Raw genomic sequence first — 22,230 nt, forward strand, 5'->3', positions numbered from 1 at the left:
CAGTTTGTAAACTGGAGCTGCTTCTGTTATTATCCTGTAAGTCCTTAAAGAGTTCTTAAATAGGCCGGCTGTGGTGGCTCACATCTGTAATCCCAGAACTTTGGGGAGGCCGAGGTAGGTGGATCATCTGAGGTCAGCAGTTCAAGACCAGCCTGGGCAACATAGCGAAACCCCGCCTCTATTAAAAATACAAAAATTAGCCGGGAGTGGTGGCACACGCCAACACTCAGCACTGTGGGAGGCCGGAGTGGGCGGATCCCTTAAGCCTGGCCAACATGGTGAAACCTCGTCTCTACCAAAAATACAAAAATCAGCAGGGCGTGGTGGCGGGCGCCTGTAATCCCAGCTAATCAGAAGGCTGAGGCACGAGAATTGCTTAAACCCGGGAGGTGGAGACCGCAGTGAGATGAGATCGAGCCACTGCACTCCAGCCTGGGTGACAGAAGAAGACCGTCTCAAAAGAATAATAATTACTTAGATATTTAAATACAAACATTTTCCAGCCAGGAATGTATTTGAATAGGTAGTTTCCAGAAACTGGAAAAACCTGAAAGCCTAAAAGTGGAGTTTTGGGATTTCAGGCAGGCAATGTCCCAGGCACCTCGGGAGATTTTTTTTTTTTTTTTTTGGTCACTGGCCTAAATCAGCACCACCTGCCCTGTGACACCAAATACCGCACCACAGCCCACCCTGGCCTTATGAACTAAGCTAATCGGATACTACTGGCAAGATTTTTATTCCATCAAACTCAACTTCTTCTGAGCTTTCAACAAGCCAGACAAACAGTAACTCACTGTCTCCTGAGTTTCTTATTCACTATACCGTTCTTGGCTTCAAACCAAGCTAACACGTAAAATCTTTCATTCGAACCGTCCTCACCGCAAGGTCCTAACAGCAAAGCCCAAAGGAAGCAAAATTTCCCGCCAAAAGCGGCTTCCAAATTCTGCGACGTAGAGGACATGCCGGCAGCCAATGAGCATGCGCAGAAACCGACTCAACTTCCTAGCTGTGGGCGCCCAAACGTCCTCCACCATCCCACAATCCTCTCTTCACGTATTTCCGGTTTATCTAGCTCAGCCGTAAGTAGTTTCTTTATCAGTCGCGCAGCTGTGTTCGTGGACTTAGGTGGAAGGAATTTCTTTTCGTTGACGTTGTTGGTGTTCACTGTTTGGAATTAGTCAAGTTTCGGGAGTCACCGTAGCTGCCATCAACATGTCGGTCCCAAGCGCTCTCATGAAGCAACCGCCCATTCAGTCTACGGCTGGGGCCGTCCCGGTTCGCAATGAGAAAGGTACGGTGCTGACACCCTCTTCCCAGTCGAATTTTAACCCCTTCCGGCTCCAGCAACCTCCAGACCTCTCCCGGACAGACCACTCTAACCCCGCCAGCTCTTAAGATCTGGCTCCCAGATTCTTCGATCTTTCCATCCCCACCCGCTTGCATCCGATCTTGTTCCTGTGGCCTGCTCTCGTATTCAGCAAGCACTTCTGTTAGCCGCCACAAATTCCTTAGTCTAATGTTACATATATATAATATATATTACATATATAAAAATATTAGTTACTTAGGAACTTAAGTATCAGAATATATATGTCTAATACATATATGCTAGAATATATGTATTAGTCTAATATATATTATGATTAGAATATAATATCACTAATTACATATAATTACTAGAATTTATGTATTAGTGTAATTACTTAGGAACTGAAGTATATTATTAATCTAATAATTAGGAACTTAAGTATATATCAGAATATGTATATACTATCAGACTAGATAGATAGATAGATAGATAGAGAATGCCTGTTGGCAGGGCATTGTGCGGGATACAGTCCCTCTTTTGCTGTCCATAGAAGTCTGCTTATGCTGCCCAGGCTGGACTCGAACTCCTGGGGCTCAGGCTGTCCTCCTGCCTCAGCCTCCCAAGTAGATGCCGCCATGTCTAGTCTCAACATGGCTTTTGAGAATTATCTTTGGATCCCTATACATCTAATTCATTCATTTTAACAGCTTATGAATTCCATTGTATAAAATAAACTGTAATCCACAGTTTATTCCCTACTGAGCGGCAGGTGGTTGTCCCGTTGTTTAAAAAAGTTCTGCGGCCAGGCACAGTGTCTCATGCCCATAAACCCAGCACTGTGGGAGGCTGAGGCGGGCTGAACACCTGAGGTCAGGAGTTCGAGACAGCCTGGCCAACATGGCGAAACCCCGTCTCTACTAAAAATACAAAAAATTAGCCATGCATGGTGGTGGGTGCCTGTAATCCCAGCTACTTGGGAATCTGAGGCAGGAAAATTGCTTGAACCCTGGAGGTGGAGGTCGCAGTGAGCAGAGATGGCACCATTGCACTCCAGCCTGGGCCACAGTGTGAGACTCTGTCTCAAAAAAAGAAAAAAAAAGAAAGTTTTGCAATTGTCATTCTGTAGCCAATACTAGCTTTATTTAGTACCTGTTGCCAATTGCTCCCCAAAGTAAGTTGTAAGAACATAAGAATTTGTGGAGCACAGTGGCTCACACCTGTAATCCCAGCACTTCAGGAGGCTGAGGCAGGAGGATCGCTTGAGGCCAGGAGTTCAAGACCAGCTTGGGCAACATAGCGAGACCCCCCTCACACCAATCTCCGCAAAAAAATAAAAATAAAAATTAGGGCCTGGCGCGGTGGCTCACACCTGTAATCCCAGCACTTTGGGAGGCTGAGGTGGGTGGATCACCTGAGGTCAAGAGTTTGACACCAACCTGGCCAATGTGGTGAAACCATCTCTACTACAAATACAAAAATTAGCCAGGCATGGTGGCAGGCGCCTGTAATCCCAGCTACTCGGTAGGCTGAGGCAGGAGAATCACTTGAACTCACGGGACAGAGGTTGCAGTGAGCCGAGATCGCACCATTGCACTCCAGCCTGGGGGACAAGAGCAAGACTTCGTCTCAAAAAAAAAAAAATTACAAATTAGCGGGATGTAGTGATGTGCTCCTGCTACTTGGGGGAAGCCAAAGCAGGAGGATCACTTATGCTCGAAAGTTCAAAGCTGCAATGAGCTATGATTGTGCCATTACACTCCAGCCTGAGCAACAGATCAAGACCCTGTCTCTTAAAACAAAGGCTGGGTGCAATGCCTCAGGCCTGTAATCCCAGCACTTTGGGAGGTCGAGACGGGTGGATCACCTGAGGTCAGGAGTTTGAGACCAGCCTGGCCAACATGGTGAAACCCTGTCTCTACTAAAAATACAAGAATTAGCCGGGTGTGATGGTGCACGCCTGTAATCCCAGCTGCTTGGAAGGCTGAGGCAGGAGAATCGCTTGAACCCGGGAGGCGGAGGTTGCATTGAGCCAAGATCACACCACTGCACTCCAGCCTGGCCAACAGAGCAAGACGTCTCAAAAAAAAAACAAACAAACAAACAAAAAAAAACTTCGAGAACCTAAGAGCTTTATTTCCCATATATTCATCATCTACACACTTGGTTGTATCAGATTTTTACATTTTTTGCCCAATCTAACAGGTGTGAAATGGTATCTCATTATTCTAATTTGCATTCCCCTGATTACTAGTGATACTGGGCTTTTTTTTTTTTTTTTTTTTTTTTTTGAGAAAGAGTTTCACTCTTGTTGCCCAAGCTGGAGTGCAATGGCTCCATCTCGGCTCACCGTAGAGCTACTGCGTCTGGCCAGTGCTGGGCATCTTGTTCTTTTTTTTTTTTTTTTTTTTGAGACAGAGTCTCGCTGTCACCCAGGCTGGAGTGCAGTGGCGCGATCTCGGCTGGCTGCAGGCTCCGCCCCCCAGGGTACACGCCATTCTCCTGCCTCAGCCTCCCGAGTAGCTGGGACTACAGGTGGGTGCCACGACACCCAGCTAATTTTTTATTTTTGTTTTTGTTTTTTTGAGACGGAGTCTTGCTCTGTTGCCCAGGCTGGAGTGCAGTGGCACTATCTCACTCACTGCAAGCTCCATGTCCCGGGTTCACGCCATTCTCCTGCCTCAGCCTCCCAAGTAGCTGGGACTACAGGCGCTTGCCACCATGCTCGGCTAATTTTTTTGTATTTTTAGTGGAGATGGGGTTTCACTGTGTTAGCCAGGATGTTCTCGATTTCCTGACCTTGTGATCCGTCTGTCTTGGCCTCCCCAAAGTGCTGGGATTACAGGCTGGAGCCACCACGCCCAGCTGGATGCCCACTGATTTTTTTTTTTTTTTTTTTTTTTTTTTGAGACGGAGTCTCCCTCTGTCACCCAGGCACCCAGGCTGGAGTGCAGTGGCCCAATCTCGGCTCATTGCAAGCTCTGCCTCCCGGGTTCACGCCATTCTCCTGCCTCAGCCTCTCCGAGTAGCTGGGACTACAGGCACCCACCACCACGCCCGGCTAATTTTTTTTTGTATTTTTAGTAGAGACAGGGTTTCACCGTGGTCTCGATCTCCTGACCTCGTGATCCGCCCGCCTCGGCCTCCCAAAGTGCTGGGATTACAAGCGTGAGCCACCGCGCCCGGCCTGATTTTTAAAGAGAATGCTTCTGGCCAGTCACGGTGGCTCACACCTGTAATCCCAGCACTTTATGATACTGAGGCTGGCAGATCACCTGAGGTCAGGAGTTCAAGACCAGCCTGGCCTACATGGTGAAATCCTGTCTTTACTAAAAAATACACAAATTAGCTGGGCATGGTGGTGGGTACCTGTAATCCCAGCTGCTGAGGAGCGTGAGGCAGGGAGAATTGCTTGAACCCAGGGGGCGGAGGTTGCAGTGAGCCGAGATCATGCCACTGCACTGCAGCCTGGGCAACACAGCAAGATTCCATCTCAAAAAATAAGTAAATAAATAAATAAATAGAATGGTTCTATTGTTTTATCATTAAGTATAAAGTCTGCTGTATCTATTATTTTTAAAAAATGTGACTTTAAAAAATAGTAGGCTAGGAGAGATGGCTCACACCTATAATCCTAGCACTTTGGGAGACTGAGGCTGGAGGATCACTTGAGGCCAGGAGTCCAGGGCCAGCTTGGGCAACATAGCAAGACTCTTTCTCTACCTTTTAAAAAATGACAAACAAAAATAAAAATTTTAAAAGTCAAAATAGTATATTGCTTCCCTCCCATTGTTTATCTATCTATATACATTTTTTTTTTTGGAATTTTTTTGTTTGTTTGTTTTGTTTTGTTTTTAAAGACAGAGTCTTACTGTGTTGCCCAGGCAGGAGTCCAATAGCACGATCTCAGCTCACTGCAACCTCCACCTTCCAGGTTCAAGTGATTCTCCTGCCTCAGCCACCTGAGTAGCTCGGATTAACAAGTGTGTGCCACCACGCCTGGCTAATTTTTGTATTTTTAGTAGAGACGGGGTTTTGCCATGTTGACCGGGCTGGTCTTGAACTCCTAGCCTCAACTGATCTGCCCACCTTGGCTTTCCAAAGTGCTGGGATTACAAGCATGAGCCACTGTGCCCAGCAATATATATTTTTGTGTTTAACACAGGGTCTCACTCTATCACTCAGGCTGAAGTGAGTGCCTTGGTGTGGTCATGGCTTGCCACAGCCTCAACCTCCTGGGCTCCAGTGATTCTCCCACCTCAGCCTCCCATGTAGCTTGGGACCACAGGTCTATACCACCATGCCCGGGTAATTTTTTTTATTTTTAGTAGAGATGAGGTCTAAACCCAGGCTGGTCTCGAACTCCTGGATTTAAGCAATCCTCCTGCCTCAACCTTCCAAAATGCTGGGATTACAGGCATGAGCCACCACACCTGGCCCCCACATTAATTTTGTAAGGTCAAACTGTCCTTCTAGTCTTGGGCTAAATTCTAATAAATTGTGTTGGCTTAGGGGTTTTTTTTGTTTCGGGTTTTTTTTTTTTGGTGGTTTTTATATTGCCGGGATAAATTTGCTTTTACATTATTTAGTATTTTTGTATTTGTGTTTGTGAGTGAAATCCACCTAAAGTTTTCCTTTGAACTGTCCAATTTGGTTATCAAGGTTATACTCATAAAATAAGTTGGTTAGTTTTCACTGTCTCTCTTTGTTCACTAGAATTGTTTGTATTTGTAGGCTGGGTGCTGTGGCTCACGCCTGTAATCCGAGCACTTTGGGAGGCTGAGGTGGGCGAATCATGAGGTCAGGAGATCGAGACCATCATGGCTAATATGGTGAAACCCCATCTCTACTAAAAATACAAAAAATTAGCTGGGCGTGGTGGCACGCGTCTGTAGTCCCAGCTACTCAGGAGGCTGAGGCAGGAGAATCGCTTGAACCCGGGAGGCAGAGGTTGCAGTGAGCCGAGATCACACCACTGCACTCCAGCCTGGGCGAAAGAGTGAGACTCCATCTCAAAAAAAAAAAAAAAAAAAAAAAAAAAGAATTGTATTTGTAAGAGATTACATACTCTTGCATGTTTGATAACACATAAGGTAAAGGAAAATAAGGTAGAAATAGGTAAGATTAGAATATTGAGTCATGTGGCAATATGTTATAAAGGCTGCCATGGAAATTCCAGAGGGAACTACAAGAATGCCCGAGCAGCATTTTAGTTTTATTTTCCTGCAGAAATTACCCTTACTATGTGCTGGGCACTGTTACAAATAGTTTGTTTAAGGGTGTAGTTGAGGTGGGATACCATGAATTTGTGATGGATGCAGTCTGCCTTTTTGGGGGGGAGTTTTTTCTACTGTTTCACTGCCTACCTTCCTCCACTTCATTGTACTCAAGGTAAGCCTCATTATCATCAGTGTTGGCTTTCACAAGGGTGCAGTCTCATGACTTGGCCTTTGTAGGAAAACACCATTAGATGAATAGATGGTTGGGTAGTGGCTCTCTTCTTCTCCAGCTTAGACTCTTGTCTACTATGAATAAAAGGCTCTATTTGCAAAGGCCATGATGGGTTGAAGCACATTCAGAAAGAGGCTACTGAAACATAAGTTACCTTTCTCGCCCAGGTGAGATTTCAATGGAAAAAGTGAAGGTAAAGCGTTATGTGTCCGGGAAAAGGCCAGACTATGCCCCTATGGAGTCCTCAGATGAGGAGGATGAAGAATTTCAGTTCATTAAGAAAGCCAAAGAACAAGAAGCAGAGCCTGAGGAACAGGAGGAGGATTCATCCAGTGACCCCCGGCTACGGCGTTTACAGAACCGTATTAGTGAAGATGTGGAAGAGAGGTAATGTCTATGATTGTGGTTTACTTGAACATGAACCTCTACAGCTTAATAATAATAATAGCTAATACTTGAATAGTACTACCAAGTAGAGTACATTTGCTAATTCTTGTAATCCATACAATAACTTTATGAAATAGGTGCTATTATCCCCATTTCACAAAAGGAGGAAACCAAGAGCACAAAGGGGCTAAGAAAGTTACATGACCAAAGTTACAAAGTGGCAACTTCAGAAAACAGCAGGTTACTTCTGGCCTAGAGGACCTACTCAACTCCTTATGGGAATAGAAAACACAGACCATTAATTGGCGGTTGAGGGGAGTCTTTTTAGCACAAAGATGTTTTATAAACTTTGGTAAATTGATTTTGTACATCTCCTTATTCTAAATGCTAATAAGGGGAAATGACACTGAAGTAAGAGAAAAGACCTCATAAAGGTCTCATGGTAGAAAGAGAGCCTCCCAGTGAGGGATTTTGTATGTTATATATTGATTGAGACATTACTTTACAAAGTAGGCCAGGGGTCCTGAAATTTCACCGTTCATAATTGTCCCAGGAGTTTTTTCACAGAGCTCTTGGGCCAAAACAGTTGTGTTTATTTTAGTTATTAAGTAGTTAGAGCCAAGTAACTTAAGTATTTATGTCCTAATAACTTTGCCACTTGAAAATTACAGTGCCCATGGCCAGGCACGGTGGCTCACACCTGTAATCCTAGCACTTTGGGAGGCCGAGGCGGGTGGATCACGAGGTCAGGAGTTCAAGACCAGCCTGGCCAACTTGGTAAAACCCCGTCTCTACTAAAAATACAAAAAAATTAGCCAGGCGTGGTGGTGGGCACCTGTAATCCCAGCTACTTGGGAGGCTGAGGCAGAGAATTGCTTGAACCTGGCAGGCAGAGATTGTAGTGAGCCGACATCACGCCACTGCACTCCAGCCTGGGTGACAGAGCGAGACTCTATCTCAAAAAAAAAAAAAAAAAGAAAAGAAAAGAAAGAAAGTTACAGTGCCCATGGGGAAAAAAACACTTTTATTCATTCTCACATAACCATAGTTACTAGTGGAATCTGTGTGCCTGTTGGACACTGACAGCCTTTCAAACCTTGGAAGCAGCACTGTCACTTTTTTATGTCTTGTTTTTTGTTGATTTTCACACTATACTTTCTTTTACTTTTTATCACAGCAGCCACCGAAACCCAGTTTCACAAAGATACGATATTCTCGAAAGGAATGTAGTGTGACTTAATGTTGAAACTGAATTATCTTGAGCTATAAAAAATATCCCAATGCAGGCCGGGCTCGGTGACTCACGCCTGTAATCCCAGCACTTTGGGAGGCCTAGGCAGGCGGATCACCTGAGGTCAGGAGTTCAAGACTAGCCTGGCCAACATGGCGAAACCCCATCTCTACTAAAAATAAAAAAATTAGCCGGGTGTGATGGCACGTGCCTGTAATCCCAGCTACTCGGGAGGCTGAGGCAGGGATTATCACTTGAACCTGGGAGGTGGAGGTTGTGGTGAGCCAAGATCACACCATTGCATTTCAGCCTGGGTGACAGAGTGAGATTCTGTCTCAAAAAAAAAAAAAAATATCCCAATGCATCCCTAGGAGTTTGCTGGCTTGCTGTGGTGCCCCAGGATGCCTCAACATACGTTTAATATTTCAGGCCCAACTTGATTATTTGCTCTGACATCCTAGTTTAGTTTCTTTAATCTGCACCTCAGTTCCCCCCACCTCAATACTTTAATACTGGATGGACATGGTGGCTCACACCTGTAATCCCAGCACTTTGAGAGGCTGAGGTGGGCAGATTGCCTAAGTCCAGGAGTTCAAGACCAGCCTGGGCAACATGGTTAAACCCTGTCTCTACAAAAAATACAAAAATTAGCCAGGTGTGGTGGCACGCCTATAGTCCCAGCTACTCAGGAGGCTGAGGTGGGAGGATCACTTGAGCCTGGGAGGCAGAGGTAGCAGTGAGCCAAGATCGCACCACTGCACTGCAGCCTGGGCGACAGAGCAAGACCCTGCCTCAAAAAAAAAAAAAACTTCAGTATTAATGAAGGCAAACATAATGTGCTCTGTGGCTATGGAAATGCGGTTGATGCTACTTCATTTTTATGACATTGGTGTTACATTTGGAGATACTGTTTTTCAGATTGGCTCGACATCGAAAAATAGTGGAACCTGAAGTGGTAGGAGAGAGTGACTCGGAAGTAGAAGGAGATGCTTGGCGCATGGAACGAGAAGATAGCAGTGAAGAAGAGGAGGAGGAAATTGATGATGAGGTATGATAAAGGAACATGGGAAGTTTTTTTCTGGATATAAGAAAAAGTTGATGCCAGTGCTCATTTGTTGAAGCCTTAAAAACATGAGATCACTGCTTTGGCAGGACTCTGATCATGTTCCTTGTTTGTAGGGATAGGATTAAAAATAGAATGATACTAAGTTGTATTTTTTTACATTTGAATTTGTTGTGTTTGATGAGACGAACAAAAAGCCATAGGCCATTTGACTGACTGGCTTATATATATGACTTGATAGGAAATAGAGCGGCGGCGTGGCATGATGCGTCAGCGAGCACAGGAGAGAAAAAATGAAGAGATGGAAGTCATGGAAGTGGAAGATGAGGGTCGTTCTGGAGAGGAGTCAGAATCAGAGTCTGAGTATGAAGAGTACACAGACAGTGAAGATGAGATGGAGCCTCGCCTTAAGCCAGTCTTCATTCGAAAGTAAGTATCTCACAAGCCAGATCTGAATCCACTTAATTACCACTTTCCAGGCGTGGAGACAAAAGTCTGTTTTCTGTCGTGCTATTCTGAAATCTAAACACTGAGTGAAAGTGCTTTTGCTAGTGCTCTAGCCTTGGCAGACTAGCTGCTGAGGAATATCTTAGTGTTAGCAGAGAACCTGAGTTTGTTTTCACATCTCTTTTTTCAGTTATAGAGCACATATCTGTCCAAGGCCTTTTTTTTTTTTGAGACAGAGTTTCGCTCTTGTTGCCCAGGCTGGAGTGCAATGGCATGATCTCGGCTCACCACAACCTCCACTTCCCGGTTTCAAGCTATTCTCCTGCCTCTGTCTCCCAAGTAGCTGGGATTACAGGCATGCGCCACCACGCCTGGCTAATTTTGTATTTTTAGTAGAGAGGGGGTTTTCCCATGTTGGTCAGGCTAGTCTTGAACTCCCGACCTCAGGTGATCCACCCTCCTCAGCCTCCCAAAGTGCTGGTATTACAGACATGAGCCACCGCGCTGAGCCAAGGCCATATATTTTTAAGCACAAAATTAAACTCAACGAGCAAATTCCTATTCCTTTCCTCATGGCTAGAAATCCTACTGCTTACAGGCCAGTAGGTTCTTTGCTGTCCAGGCAGTTCTCAAAGATGAACATGATTTTAGTCCTCTAAAGACCTGGGATGATGGCTGGGCACGGTGGCTCACGCCTGTAATCCCAGCACTTTGGGAGGCTGAGGCAGGTGGATCAGGTGGTCAGGAGTTGAAGACCAGCCTGGCCAAGATGGTGAAACCCCATCTCTACTAAAAATACAAAGAAATTAACCAGTTGTGGTGGCAGACTCCTGTAATCCCAGCTACTCGGGAGGCTGAGGCAGAGAATTGCTTGAACCAGGAGGCGGAGGTTGCAGTGAGCCGAGATCACACCACTGCACTGCAGCCTAGGCGACAAGTGAGACTCCGTCTCAAAAAAAAAAAAAAAAAAGGACCTGGGATGACTCAACATTTTTTGCTCTTTGAAAATAATAGAGCCAAAGATTGTTTGGTTTTTATCTGATTTGGATGGGACTAGGTCTAGGGGAACAAAGCACTCTACTCTAAGGACTTTGGGCAATTAACAGGATCTCTGTGATGCAGGAAGGACCGAGTGACAGTTCAAGAACGTGAAGCCGAAGCATTGAAACAGAAGGAGCTGGAGCAGGAAGCAAAACGCATGGCTGAGGAGAGGCGCAAGTACACACTCAAGGTACTGGGGAGTGGTTGCAAAGATTGAGTACAAGAAATAGTGTAGGCCGGGTGCGGTGGCTCACGCTTGTAATCCCAGCACTTTGGGAGGCCGAGGCAGGCGGATCACAAGGTCAGGAGATCGAGACCACGGTGAAACCCTGCCTCTACTAAAAATACAAAAAATTAGCCGGCTGTGGTGGCGGGCGCCTGTAGTCCCAGCTACTTGGAGAGGCTGAGGCAAGAGAATGGCGTGAACCCGGGAGGCGGAGCTTGCAGTGAGCCGAGATTGCGCCACTGCACTCCAGCCTGGGCGACAGAGCAAGACTCCGTCTCAAAAAAAAAAAAAAAAAAAAGAAATAGTGTAATCAGGTTTGTCTGAGGAGACTGAGGAAGTCCAAGCTGAATTGTTCTCCCTATCCAGATTGTCGAAGAGGAAACTAAGAAAGAGCTGGAAGAGAACAAGCGATCCCTAGCTGCATTGGATGCACTCAATACTGATGATGAAAATGATGAGGAGGAATATGAGGCATGGAAAGTTCGAGAGCTAAAAAGAATCAAGAGGGACAGAGAAGATCGAGAAGCGTGAGTAAAAAGATGAGCCTAGAGTTAATGCTGCTAATGGAACAGGTTTCTAGCAGGATAGCTCTGAGACTCATTACCTACTGTGAGTTCCATTCTAGCCACCTTCAGAGTTCTTGCTGCTGGGTGAGTTTCCTATAATTGGAATATGAGTTTCACTTGTTACAGTGAAATCAGGGAAGAGAAACACTTCGTCAATGCGTGTCCATAATAGAGTGCCAGCCAGTGGTCCCTTTAGTTTCCTAGAAGACACAAAAATTAGTAACTGTTAGTAGTTATCTCTTCTTGTGTACAACCCAACCTACAATTGAGTGACTTGAAACAACAATTTATTACTTTCCACAATTTTGGAAGTTGGCTGAACAGTTCCTCTATTGATTTCACCTGGGCTCACTTACGTAGTTGCATCCAGCTGGAAGGTTGACTGGGCTAGAAACTTAAAAGGGCTTCACTCACATGTCTAGTAGTAGGTGGTGGCTATCAGTTAGGATGCCTCACTTATCCTTCACTGGGTTAGACTGGCTTCCTTACATAGCAGTCTCAGGGCACCATTCTAAGAGAGCAAGGTCTTCTGACACGTCGGTTCCAGAACTCATACATCGATCCTGCCACATATTGGTCAAAGCAAGTCACAAGGCCAACCTAGCTTTAAGCAGGTGGAGACACAGATTCCACCTCTGGAGAGGAGGAGCAGCAAAGTCATACTTTTTGAAAAGCGGCATACATACTGTGAGGGGAAGAATTTGTGGCACTTGAATAATCTACACTGTGTTGGAGCAGAATCTTTTTTTTTTTTTTTTTTGACATGGAGTTTCACTTTTCACACAGGCTGGAGTGAAGTGTCACCATCTCAGCTCACTGCAGCCTCCACCTACCAGGTTCAAGTGATTCTCCTGCCTCAGCCTCCCAAGTAGCTGGGATTACAGACATGCGCCACCATGCCTGGCTAATTTTTGTATTTTTAGTACAGACAGGGTTTCACCATGTTGGTCAGGCTGGTCTCGAACTCGTGACCTCAGGTTATCCACCCACCTTGGCCTCCCAAAGTGCTGGGATTATGGCATGAGCCATCATGCCCGGCCCCAGCAGAATTATTTCTGAGCTGCATCACTCATTCCTGTAAATTACTAGGTATGAGAGGGTAATCCCAGATTACAAAGGAAACCATCAATAGATAATTCTAGGCTGGGCATGGTGGCTCACACCCATAATCCCAGCACTTTGGGTGGCTGAGACAGGCGAATCACTTCAGGCTGAGAGTTCAAGACCAGCTTGGCCAACATGGTGAAAACCTATCTCTACTAAAATACAAAAATTAGCTGGATGTGGTGGTGTGTGCCTGTTATTCCCAGCTACTCGGGAGGCAGAGGCAAGAGAATCGCTTGAACCCGGGAGGCAGAGGTTGTCGTGAGCTGAGATCGTGCCACTGCACTCCAGCCTAGGTGACAGAGTGAGACTCTATCTGAAAAAAAAGAAAAAGAAAAAAGAAAACTTGTCTGAATATGAGCTACACACAATAGATAACTCCATCCTCAGCCTGTAGTTTTTTTGTTTTTTTTTTTTTGTTTTTTTTTTTTTTGAGATACAATCTCACTCTGTTGCCCAGGCTGGAGTGCAGTGGCGCAATCTTGGCTCACTACAACCTCCACCCCCTGGGAGTCAAGCAGTTCTCCTGCCTCAGCCTCCTGAGTAGCTGGGACTACAGGCATATGCCACCACGCCCAGCTAATTTTTGTATTTTTAGTAGAGGTTGGTTTTCACCATGTTGGCCAGGCTGGCCTTGAACTCCTGACCTCAGGTGATCAACCCACCTCGGCCTCCCAAAGTGCTGGGATTACAGGCATGAGCCACCACACCTGGCCCTCAGCCTGTAGTTTCTAAGATTTTTATCCTGGACCTGAAGAAGTAGGAGTCTAAGTGCCCTTTAAAATTGTACACAAGGCCAGGCGTGGTGGCTCACGCCTGTAATCCCAACAATTTGGGAGGCCGAGGTGGGCGGGTCACAAGGTCAGGAGTTTGACACCAGCCTGTCCAACATGGTGAAACCCTGTCTGTACTAAAAATACAAAAATTAGTCGGGCATGGTGGCACACGCCTGTAATCCCAGCTACTCAGGAGGCTGAAGCAGGAGAATAGCTTGAACCTGGGAGGCAGAGGTTGCAGTGAGCCAAGATCACGCCACTGCACTCCAGCCTGGGCAACAGAGCGAGATTCCATCTCAAAAAAATAAAATTATACACAAAATTGTGTGTATATATGCATTTTTTTTTTTGGGAGAAAAGGGATATCACCCCCTCTCTCCCCAACACTGGCTAAAAAGTTACTGCAATCTGGCTGGGCACAGTGGCTCATGCCTGTAATCCCAGCACTTTGGGAGGCGCCTGTAATCCCAGCACTTTGGTGGATCACGAGGTCAGGAGATCAAGACCATCCTGGCTAACACAGTGAAACCCCATCTCTACTAAAAATACAAAAAGATTAGCCGGGCATGGTGGCGGGCACCTGTAGTCCCAGCTAATCAGGAGGCTGAGGCAGGAGAATGGCATGAACCTGGGAGGCAGAGCTTGCAGTGAGCCAAGATCGCACCACTGCACTCCAGCCTGGGCGACAGAGCAAGACTCCGTCTCACAAAAAAAAAAAAAAAAAAAGGTTACTGCAATCTAATTAATGATGGTAATCTTTGGTTTATGACATGCAAGCACCTATATGATTATGATACACTTACATAAAGGAATACCAGCAAAGCCTCAGACAGTTATTTTAAATTCACTGATTTTTTTTTTTTAAAGCTAAGAAGACCTTTTAGGGAAAGAGAATTTGTAATGTTGCAAAACCCAGCAGTAATAGTATGTCTGAACATCAGAAGGGCTAGAATCAACTTTTGGAAGTTGGCAATACCTAGTCTAGCAAACATAATGAAGACTAACTCACCTGTTTGTTTATTGAGCTCCTGATCTTGATTCCTAATAGGCAATGACTAAAATTAAGGTGACTAATACTTGAAATGACATGGGACTGTTATTTTCAGATAATTTGGTCTTTCTGAAGCTGTAACAGTACCAGTAAATTGTTTTGCTCCCTGGACAGGCTTGAGAAGGAGAAAGCAGAAATTGAACGCATGCGAAACCTGACTGAGGAAGAGAGGAGAGCTGAACTTCGGGCAAATGGCAAAGTCATTACCAACAAAGCTGTTAAGGGCAAATACAAGTTCTTACAGAAGTATTATCACCGGGGTGCCTTCTTCATGGTAAGAAGTGAAAAGAGAGTCAGAAAATTGGGCAGTAGGAATAACTCAGAAACTTTGAATTATTTTTCTCTTCAAGAATATTCTGGAATGTTATTTCCACTTGCCAGTGGTCAGCTTTCTCATTTGCTTTTTCCTTCTGAACAATATAAACTCAGAGAAAAGCATCAGCAATTGGATTATAGAAGTAGCATCAACTGTTCTCTCTTTTGGCCCCAACTCTCAAAAAGAAGAAATGATGTAATAGACTTTTTTTTTTTTTAAGAGACGGAGTCTCGCTGTCACCCAGGCGGGGGTACGGTGGTGCAATTATAGTTCACTGCAACCTTGACCTCCTGGGCTTAAGGGATACACCTGCTTCAGCCTCCAGAGTAGATGGGACTACAGGCATGCAACAACCATGCTTGGCTTTTTTTTTTTTTTTTTTGGCTATTTTTTTAAAATTTTTCGTAAAGACCAGGTTTCACTATGTTGCCCAGGCTGGTCTTGACCTTCTGGCCTCAAGCAATCCTCCCACCTCAGCCTCCCAAAGTATTAGGAATACAGGCATGAGCCATCGTCCCCAGCCTTAGATAAATTGAGGAAATGAAATAGAGAAGTGATCTGTATAGATAGTGGACTAATTAGGTCCTCCACATAACATAGTTGTCATTCTTTCATAGCTGAATGAGAAGTTTTGGTTATGTGAAAACCAAACTCTGCAAATAGCTTTACATTAATTCACTTTTGGGTGGCAGAAAGTTAGTTCACTTCATTCTGAACTGACAGTACCCAAGAGTAACTAACCAAAAGAATGGTTTATTATCTAACCATTAGATGGAGTGCCATCATCTTTTTCATATAAAGACTAAGATCAAAATAGCAATCTGTTAACCCTGTATGGTTTATTTCCTAATGTTAAAGCAGTTTGTACTAAAAACTAGACTAGCTTTTTCAAGTGCCGTGTGGCAAATTCTAAATATCCCCACTGCAACTAAATTCCTGCCATTCACTGCAGATGTTGTTAAAACTTCAGTGGCGGCGGCCGGGCGTGGTGGCTCAAGCCTGTAATCCCAGCACTTTGGGAGGCCGAGGCAGGCGGATCACGAGGTCAGGAGATCGAGAGCACAGTGAAACCCCGTCTCTACTAAAAATACAAAAAAAAAAAAATTAGCTGGGCGCGGTGGCGGGCGCCTGTAGTCTCAGCTACTTGGAGAGGCTGAGGCAGGAGAATGGCGTGAACCTGGGAGGTGGAGCTTGCAGTGAGCCGAGATTGCGCCACTGCACTCCAGCCTGGGCGACAGAGTAAGACTCCGTCTCAAAAAAAAAAAAAAAAAAAAAAAAAAAAACACTTCAGTGGTGGCTTCCCTGCCACCCTCCAAAATCAGTTTCAGGTCTATCTGATTAGCAGGAAGTGTTTACTTACGTAGTTTTCCAGCAGATGTAGCTTACTATTCAGTGGAGATTATGAATTACTTCTTGTACTGCTTCAGTCATAAACTTTCTTTGCTTAAGCAGTTCGCAGCTTTAATAATCAAGCTTCTTATAGAAACAGTTCATTGCTAGTTAAGGTACATAAGAAAAGTGTATGTGAAAGTCCTTTGGTGGGCCGCGTACATTGGCTAATGCCTGTAATCTTAACATTTTGGGAGGCCAAGGCCAGCAGATCACTTGAGCCCAGGAGTTCAGCCTGGGCAACATGGCAAAACCCCATCTCTACAAAAAATATAAAAATTAGGCGGGGTGTGGTCCGTGCCTGTAGTGTCAACGTATCAAGGGGCTGAGGTGGAAGGATTGCTTCAGCCCGGGAGGTTGAGGCTGCAGTCAGCCATGATCGTGCCACTGCACTGCAGCCTGGGTGGCTGACCAAGACTTTGTCTGAAAATAAATTTTTTTTAAAAAAGTCTTTCTTAAACAAGATACTGCTATTTTTAATTCCTTCAGCATATGTGTTTATAAATCTGTATCACAGCATTGTAATATTACTATTACTCAGGCTAGAGTGCAGTGGTGCAGTCATGGCTCACTGCTGCCTCATTCTCCTGGGCTCAAGCAATCCTCCTGCCTCAGCCTCCTGAGTAGTTGGGACTACAGGTGTGTGCCACCACACCTAATTTTTATTTTGTAGAGATGGGTTTTGCTATGTAGCCCAGGCTGGTGTCAAACTCCTGGGATCAAACTCTCCTCCCACCTTGGCCTCCCAAAGTGCTGGGATTATAGGCAAGAGCAACTGCATCCAGCCTTACTAATGTTGTTTATTTCATTGAGTAAGTAACCTATAGTGCATGTACTATGCGAAGGTCACTGTTTAGCACTGTTAGCAAGAATACATAATCACTATAACATAAGTAAGAGTAAAGTACTGTAGGGGTTCTGACTAGAGAGATGTTATATTTGGTAGAAGATTGAAAGGGTTGACATAAAGGTTGTAACATTTAAGCATTTAAGACGTATAATTTTGGGCCGGGCACGGTGGCTCACACCTGTAATCCCAGCACTTCGGGAGGCCAACGCAGGCGGATCATGAGGTCAGGAGATTGAGACCATCCTGGCTAACATGGTAAAACCCCGTCTCTACTAAAAATACAAAAATTAGCTAGGCGTGGTGGCGGGTGCCTGTAGTCCCAGCTATTTGGGAGGCTGAGGCAGGAGAATGGTGTGAACCTGGGAGGCGGAGCTTGCAGTGAGCCAAGATCACACCACTGCACTGTAGCCTGGGCGACAGAGCAAGACTCTGTATCAAAAAAAAAAAAAAAAAAATTAAAAAATGTATAATTTTTTTTTTTTGTCGCCTAGGCTTGAGTGCGGTGGCGCGATCTCGGCTCACTGCAACCTCCGCCTCCCGGGTTCAAGCAATTCTCCTGCCTCAGTCCCCCAAGTAGGTGGGAATACAGGCGTTTACCACCACGCCCAGCTAGTTTTTGTATTAGTAGAGAGGGGTTTCTCCACGTTGGCCAGGCTGGTCTTGAACTCCTGACCTTAGGCGACGTGCCCACCTCAGTATCCCAAAGTGCTGGGATTACAGGCGTGAGCTACTGTGCTCAGCCAAGATGTATAGACTTTTTGACATTCAGTGCTGGGAAGACATTCCAGGTGGAGACCAGCAGGAGTGGGGGCAGAAAGCATCAGCTGTGAAGGGAAGTGGCAAAGAGAACTGAAAAGGTGGATTAAGGCTGTATAATGTTTGGCCTTGATTACTAAACAGAGGAGTTGTATTTATTTATTTATTTATTTTTGAGATGGAATCTCGCTCCGTTGCCCAGGCTGGAGTGCGGTGGTACAATCTCAGCTCACTGCAACCTCCACCCCCCAGGTTCAAGTGATTCTCCTGCCTTGGCCTCCTGTGTAGCTGAGATTACAGGTGCGTGCCACCGGGCCTAGTGTTTTTTTTATTTTTAGTAGAGACAGAGTTTCACCATGTTGGTCAGGCTGGTCTTGAACTCATGACCTCGTGATCCACCCGCCTTGGCCTCCCAAAGTGCTGGGATTACAGGCGTGAGCCACTGCGCCCAGCCTCGGTGTTGTATTCATTTAATAGAGAACCATTGAAGTTTTTGAGCGAGGCAAAGATTATAATTAGTTACAGTCTAGAAACATCAATGCAATGACAGTATGTAAGACTGATAGTAGAGGAAAACTGATAACCCAGGTGGTAAGAGTTTGTAAGATGTGGCAACTGATTGAATGCACACAGAGGTTACTCAGTTTTGAATCTAGGTAATCGAAGAGTATGCTGGTCCTACTAACAGAAAAGTTAAAGAGAAGAGGTTGATATGGAAAGGTTAGGTATTAATAAATGGTTTTCACTTTAGACATGAGTTTCAAGTCCCAATAACATATCCAACTTACAATATATGAAAGCCAGTAAAAAATCCAGGATTTGGAGATTTGAGAGGCCTATGCAGAGTTGAAGTCATATGAGTAAACAAACACATTGAGTGCAGAGAGAATAAGCCAACCTTCAAGACACCTCAAGGAGAAAATTAGGCATAGTTGCATGCACCTGTAGTCCCAGCTACTCAGGAGGTAGAGGTGAGAGCATCGCTTGATCCTGGGAGGTCAAAGCTGCAGTGAGCAGTAATGACCCCACTGCACTCCAGCCTGGACATCAGGACATCAGAATGAGACCGTGTCTCAGGGGAAAAAAAACAGGGAGAAATACAACAAAGGAAAAAGAATGTCATCTCGGCCGGGCGCAGTGGTTCACACCTGTAATCCCAGCACTTTGGGAGGCCAAGGTGGGAAGATCGCAAGATCAGGATATCGAGACCATCTGGGCTAACACGGTGAAACTCCGTCTCTACTAAAAATACAAAAAATTAGCCGAGTGTGGTGGCATGCGCCTGTAGCCTCAGCTACTCGGGAGGCTGAGGCAGGGGAATTGCTTGAACCCGGGAGGCGGAGGTTGCAGTGAGCCAATATCGTGCCAGTGCACTCCAGCCTGGGCAACAGTGAGATTCCGTCTCAGAAAAAAAAAAAAAAAAAAAAAGAATGTCATCTCTTCAACTAGATGTAAGCTCTTGAAGAAAGGCCCAATACCCTCTGCTTTCTCTGTATCCCTCCTTGTAGAGTTTAATAAATTTGTGGTTTGAATATATAGGAAATAAAGCCACAAGATTGATATGATTTTTTTATACAGGATGAGGATGAAGAAGTATACAAGAGAGATTTCAGCGCTCCTACCCTGGAGGATCATTTCAATAAAACCATTCTTCCTAAAGTCATGCAGGTATGGGGAACCTTAATAACATGACAGAGAAAAGTGATGTATTGATAGCTGAGGCATGGTTTGTTTGGTGGTATAACTCATCATCCATCCTTCCCTCAGGTCAAGAACTTTGGACGCTCAGGCCGCACCAAATACACTCACCTTGTGGATCAAGATACCACCTCCTTTGACTCAGCTTGGGGCCAAGAGAGTGCCCAGAACACAAAGTTCTTCAAACAAAAGGCAGCTGGAGTACGAGATGTATTTGAGCGGCCATCTGCCAAGAAGCGGAAAACTACCTAGGGTCCAACTGCTTTTTCTTCCAACTGTGGAACACAAGGCGAAGTCTCAGCATCTGGTCCTTGATTGGGTTTTTTCATTGTTTCCTTGGCCCCTGTATCCAGCTATCGGACCTACTGCTGTACTTGTGATACTGGGTAGCCCAGACTTTGAAGGTGCTTTGTGAGGTTTGGACTCATGCTGAGAAACCCACAGGAAAGCACTGTCCAGGTAGGATTAGAGGCTTCCCACTTAAAACTATTTCTGAGAAATCTTAGGTTTTATCACTGCTATGGTTTCCCATATTTACTTGGGACTGTTCTGAGTTTCTTTTTTCAGCCCTTAGCTTGGGTTAGGAAAGTGGGCATGTAAGTGAACAATGCATTACTTCTACCTTAGGTTTAGGAGTAATATACCAGGAAATCTAAGCTCATGGAAACATGTTTTCCATTTTTGCTTAGAGTCCATTTTTCTAGGTGTACATACTTTTTGATCCATATATGTGTGCATGTCAAGAAATAAAAGAGTCACACAAGATTTTTAGCATGATACTGGAAATAAAATGTCCAGGCTGACAAGTATTAATTGCCTATTAAAGTAAAAGATAACAGAATTGTCAGGCAGAAGCTGTTTCACATTTTGATAATTCCCTTTGATCTCAGAAACAAGCTCAGGTACTAGCTTGGCTTTAGGTAGCATCTGGATTTATTCCATGAGCAAATACAGATGTGTTTGAGAAGACCAAGGTCTTCTCACATCCTTTAAATGTCCCACTAGAAGAATCAAACAGTTGAGTGTCGTAAGATAAAAATGAATGCAAATAATTACTATGAGGTGGTAAATACATAAAGATGAACATAGGTACAAGTCACTGTTGTGTGGGATACAATCTAAGAATTATCCTAGAGTCAGAATGAGGGTAAGGCCGAGAAATGTCTGTAACTGCCATTTGAGTGTCCATACAGCAGACTCAGGGGCCGTTGCAGGTTTTTTTGTTGTTGTTGTTGTTGTTGTTGTTTTTGAGACAGAGTCTCGCTCTGTCACCCAGGCTGGAGTGCAGTGGCGCGATCTCGACTCACTGCAAGCTCCGCCTCCTGGGTTCACACCATTCTCCTGCCTCAGCCTCTCCGAGTAGCTGGGACTACAGGCGCCCGCCACCACGCCCGGCTAATTTTTTTGTATTTTTTTTTAGTAGAGACGGGGTTTCACTGTGGTCTCGATCTCCTGACCTCGTGATCCGCCCGCCTCGGCCTCCCAAAGTGCTGGGATTACAAGCGTGAGCCACCACACCCGGCCTCTGTCGCCCAGGCTAGAGTGCCTCAGCCTCCCGAGTAGCTGGGACTACAGGTGCCTGCCACCACGCCTGGCTAATTTTTGTATTTTTAGTAGAGATGGGGTTTCACTGTGTTAGCCAGGATGGTCTTGATCTCTTGACCTCATGATCCGCCCGCCTCGGCCTCCCGAAGTGCTGGGATTACAGGCGTGAGCCACCGCGCCTGGCCAGGGCCATCACAGTTTTATAGTTGAGGAAACTAGTTCAACAAGTGTGACTTGGTCCAAGCTGATTAACATCTTTTTTTTTGAGATGGAGTTTCACTCGATGCCCAGTCTGGAGTGCAGTGGCGCGATCTCTGCTCACTGCAACCTCCTGGGTTCAAGAGATTCTCCTGCCTCAGCCTCCCGAGTAGCTGGAATTACAGGCGTCCACCACCACACCTGGCTAATTTTTTTTTTTTCTATTTTTAGTAGAGATGGGGTTTCACCATTTTGGCCAGGCTGGTCTCAAACTCCTGACCTCAGGTGAGATTCACCCACCTCAGCCTCCCAGAGTGCTGGGATATAGGCGTGATCCACCACGCCCGGCCCTGATTAACCTTTAAAGTAAAATTACCTTCTCTTTAGGATAGGAAATGGCATGTAGAATGTATTATGGCTTAGAATTTGAATACCAATCAACACCTTTCATAGGTTTTTTTTGTTTTGAGACAGTCTTGCTCTGTCGCCCAGGCTGGAGTGCAGTAGCACAATCTCAGCTCACTGCAGCCTCAACCTCCCAGCCTCAAGCAAATCCATCTCAGCCTCCAGAGTATCTGGGACCATAGGTGGGCACATGCCACCATGCCTGGCTTTTTTAATTTTAGTAGAGACAAGGTCGTGCTATGTTGCCCAGGCTGGTCTGGAAATCCTGATCTCACGCAGTCCTCCCAGCCCAGCCTCCCCAAAGTGCTGGGGTTACAGGCATGAAGTCACCACACCTGGCCCAACCTTTGATATCTTCTAGTCTTACCATGTTCTAACCCCCAGGTACCTAAATTCTTTTTTTGGTGGGGAGTGGGGGAGGGCA

General features: G+C 45.3%; 1 protein-coding gene across 1 annotated transcript; it reads left to right on the forward strand.

Moving 5' to 3' along the window:
• Positions 1-494: 494 nt before the first annotated feature.
• MFAP1 (microfibril associated protein 1) lies at positions 495-20,464 on the forward strand. The gene is made up of 9 exons (XM_003266814.4): positions 495-1,291; positions 6,925-7,144; positions 9,294-9,423; positions 9,680-9,867; positions 11,008-11,116; positions 11,519-11,679; positions 14,764-14,923; positions 19,539-19,628; positions 19,728-20,464. Exons 1-9 carry the CDS (start codon positions 1,213-1,215, stop codon positions 19,908-19,910), a joined length of 1,320 nt encoding a protein of 439 aa, XP_003266862.1. The 5' UTR covers positions 495-1,212; the 3' UTR covers positions 19,911-20,464.
• Positions 20,465-22,230: the final 1,766 nt, after the last annotated feature.

The sequence above is a fragment of the Nomascus leucogenys genome, chromosome 6 (genome assembly GCF_006542625.1).
Source record: "Nomascus leucogenys isolate Asia chromosome 6, Asia_NLE_v1, whole genome shotgun sequence".
NCBI classification, from domain to species: domain Eukaryota; kingdom Metazoa; phylum Chordata; class Mammalia; order Primates; family Hylobatidae; genus Nomascus; species Nomascus leucogenys.

Bases quoted from the DNA above. Each gene is read 5' to 3' on its own strand.
- MFAP1 (XM_003266814.4), top strand. From the start codon at position 1,213: ATGTCGGTCCCAAGCGCTCTCATGAAGCAACCGCCCATTCAGTCTACG. The intron at 7,145-9,293 runs GTAATGTCTATG...ACTGTTTTTCAG, and splicing joins AGTGAAGATGTGGAAGAGAG to ATTGGCTCGACATCGAAAAA. The intron at 9,868-11,007 runs GTAAGTATCTCA...TCTGTGATGCAG, and splicing joins AAGCCAGTCTTCATTCGAAA to GAAGGACCGAGTGACAGTTC.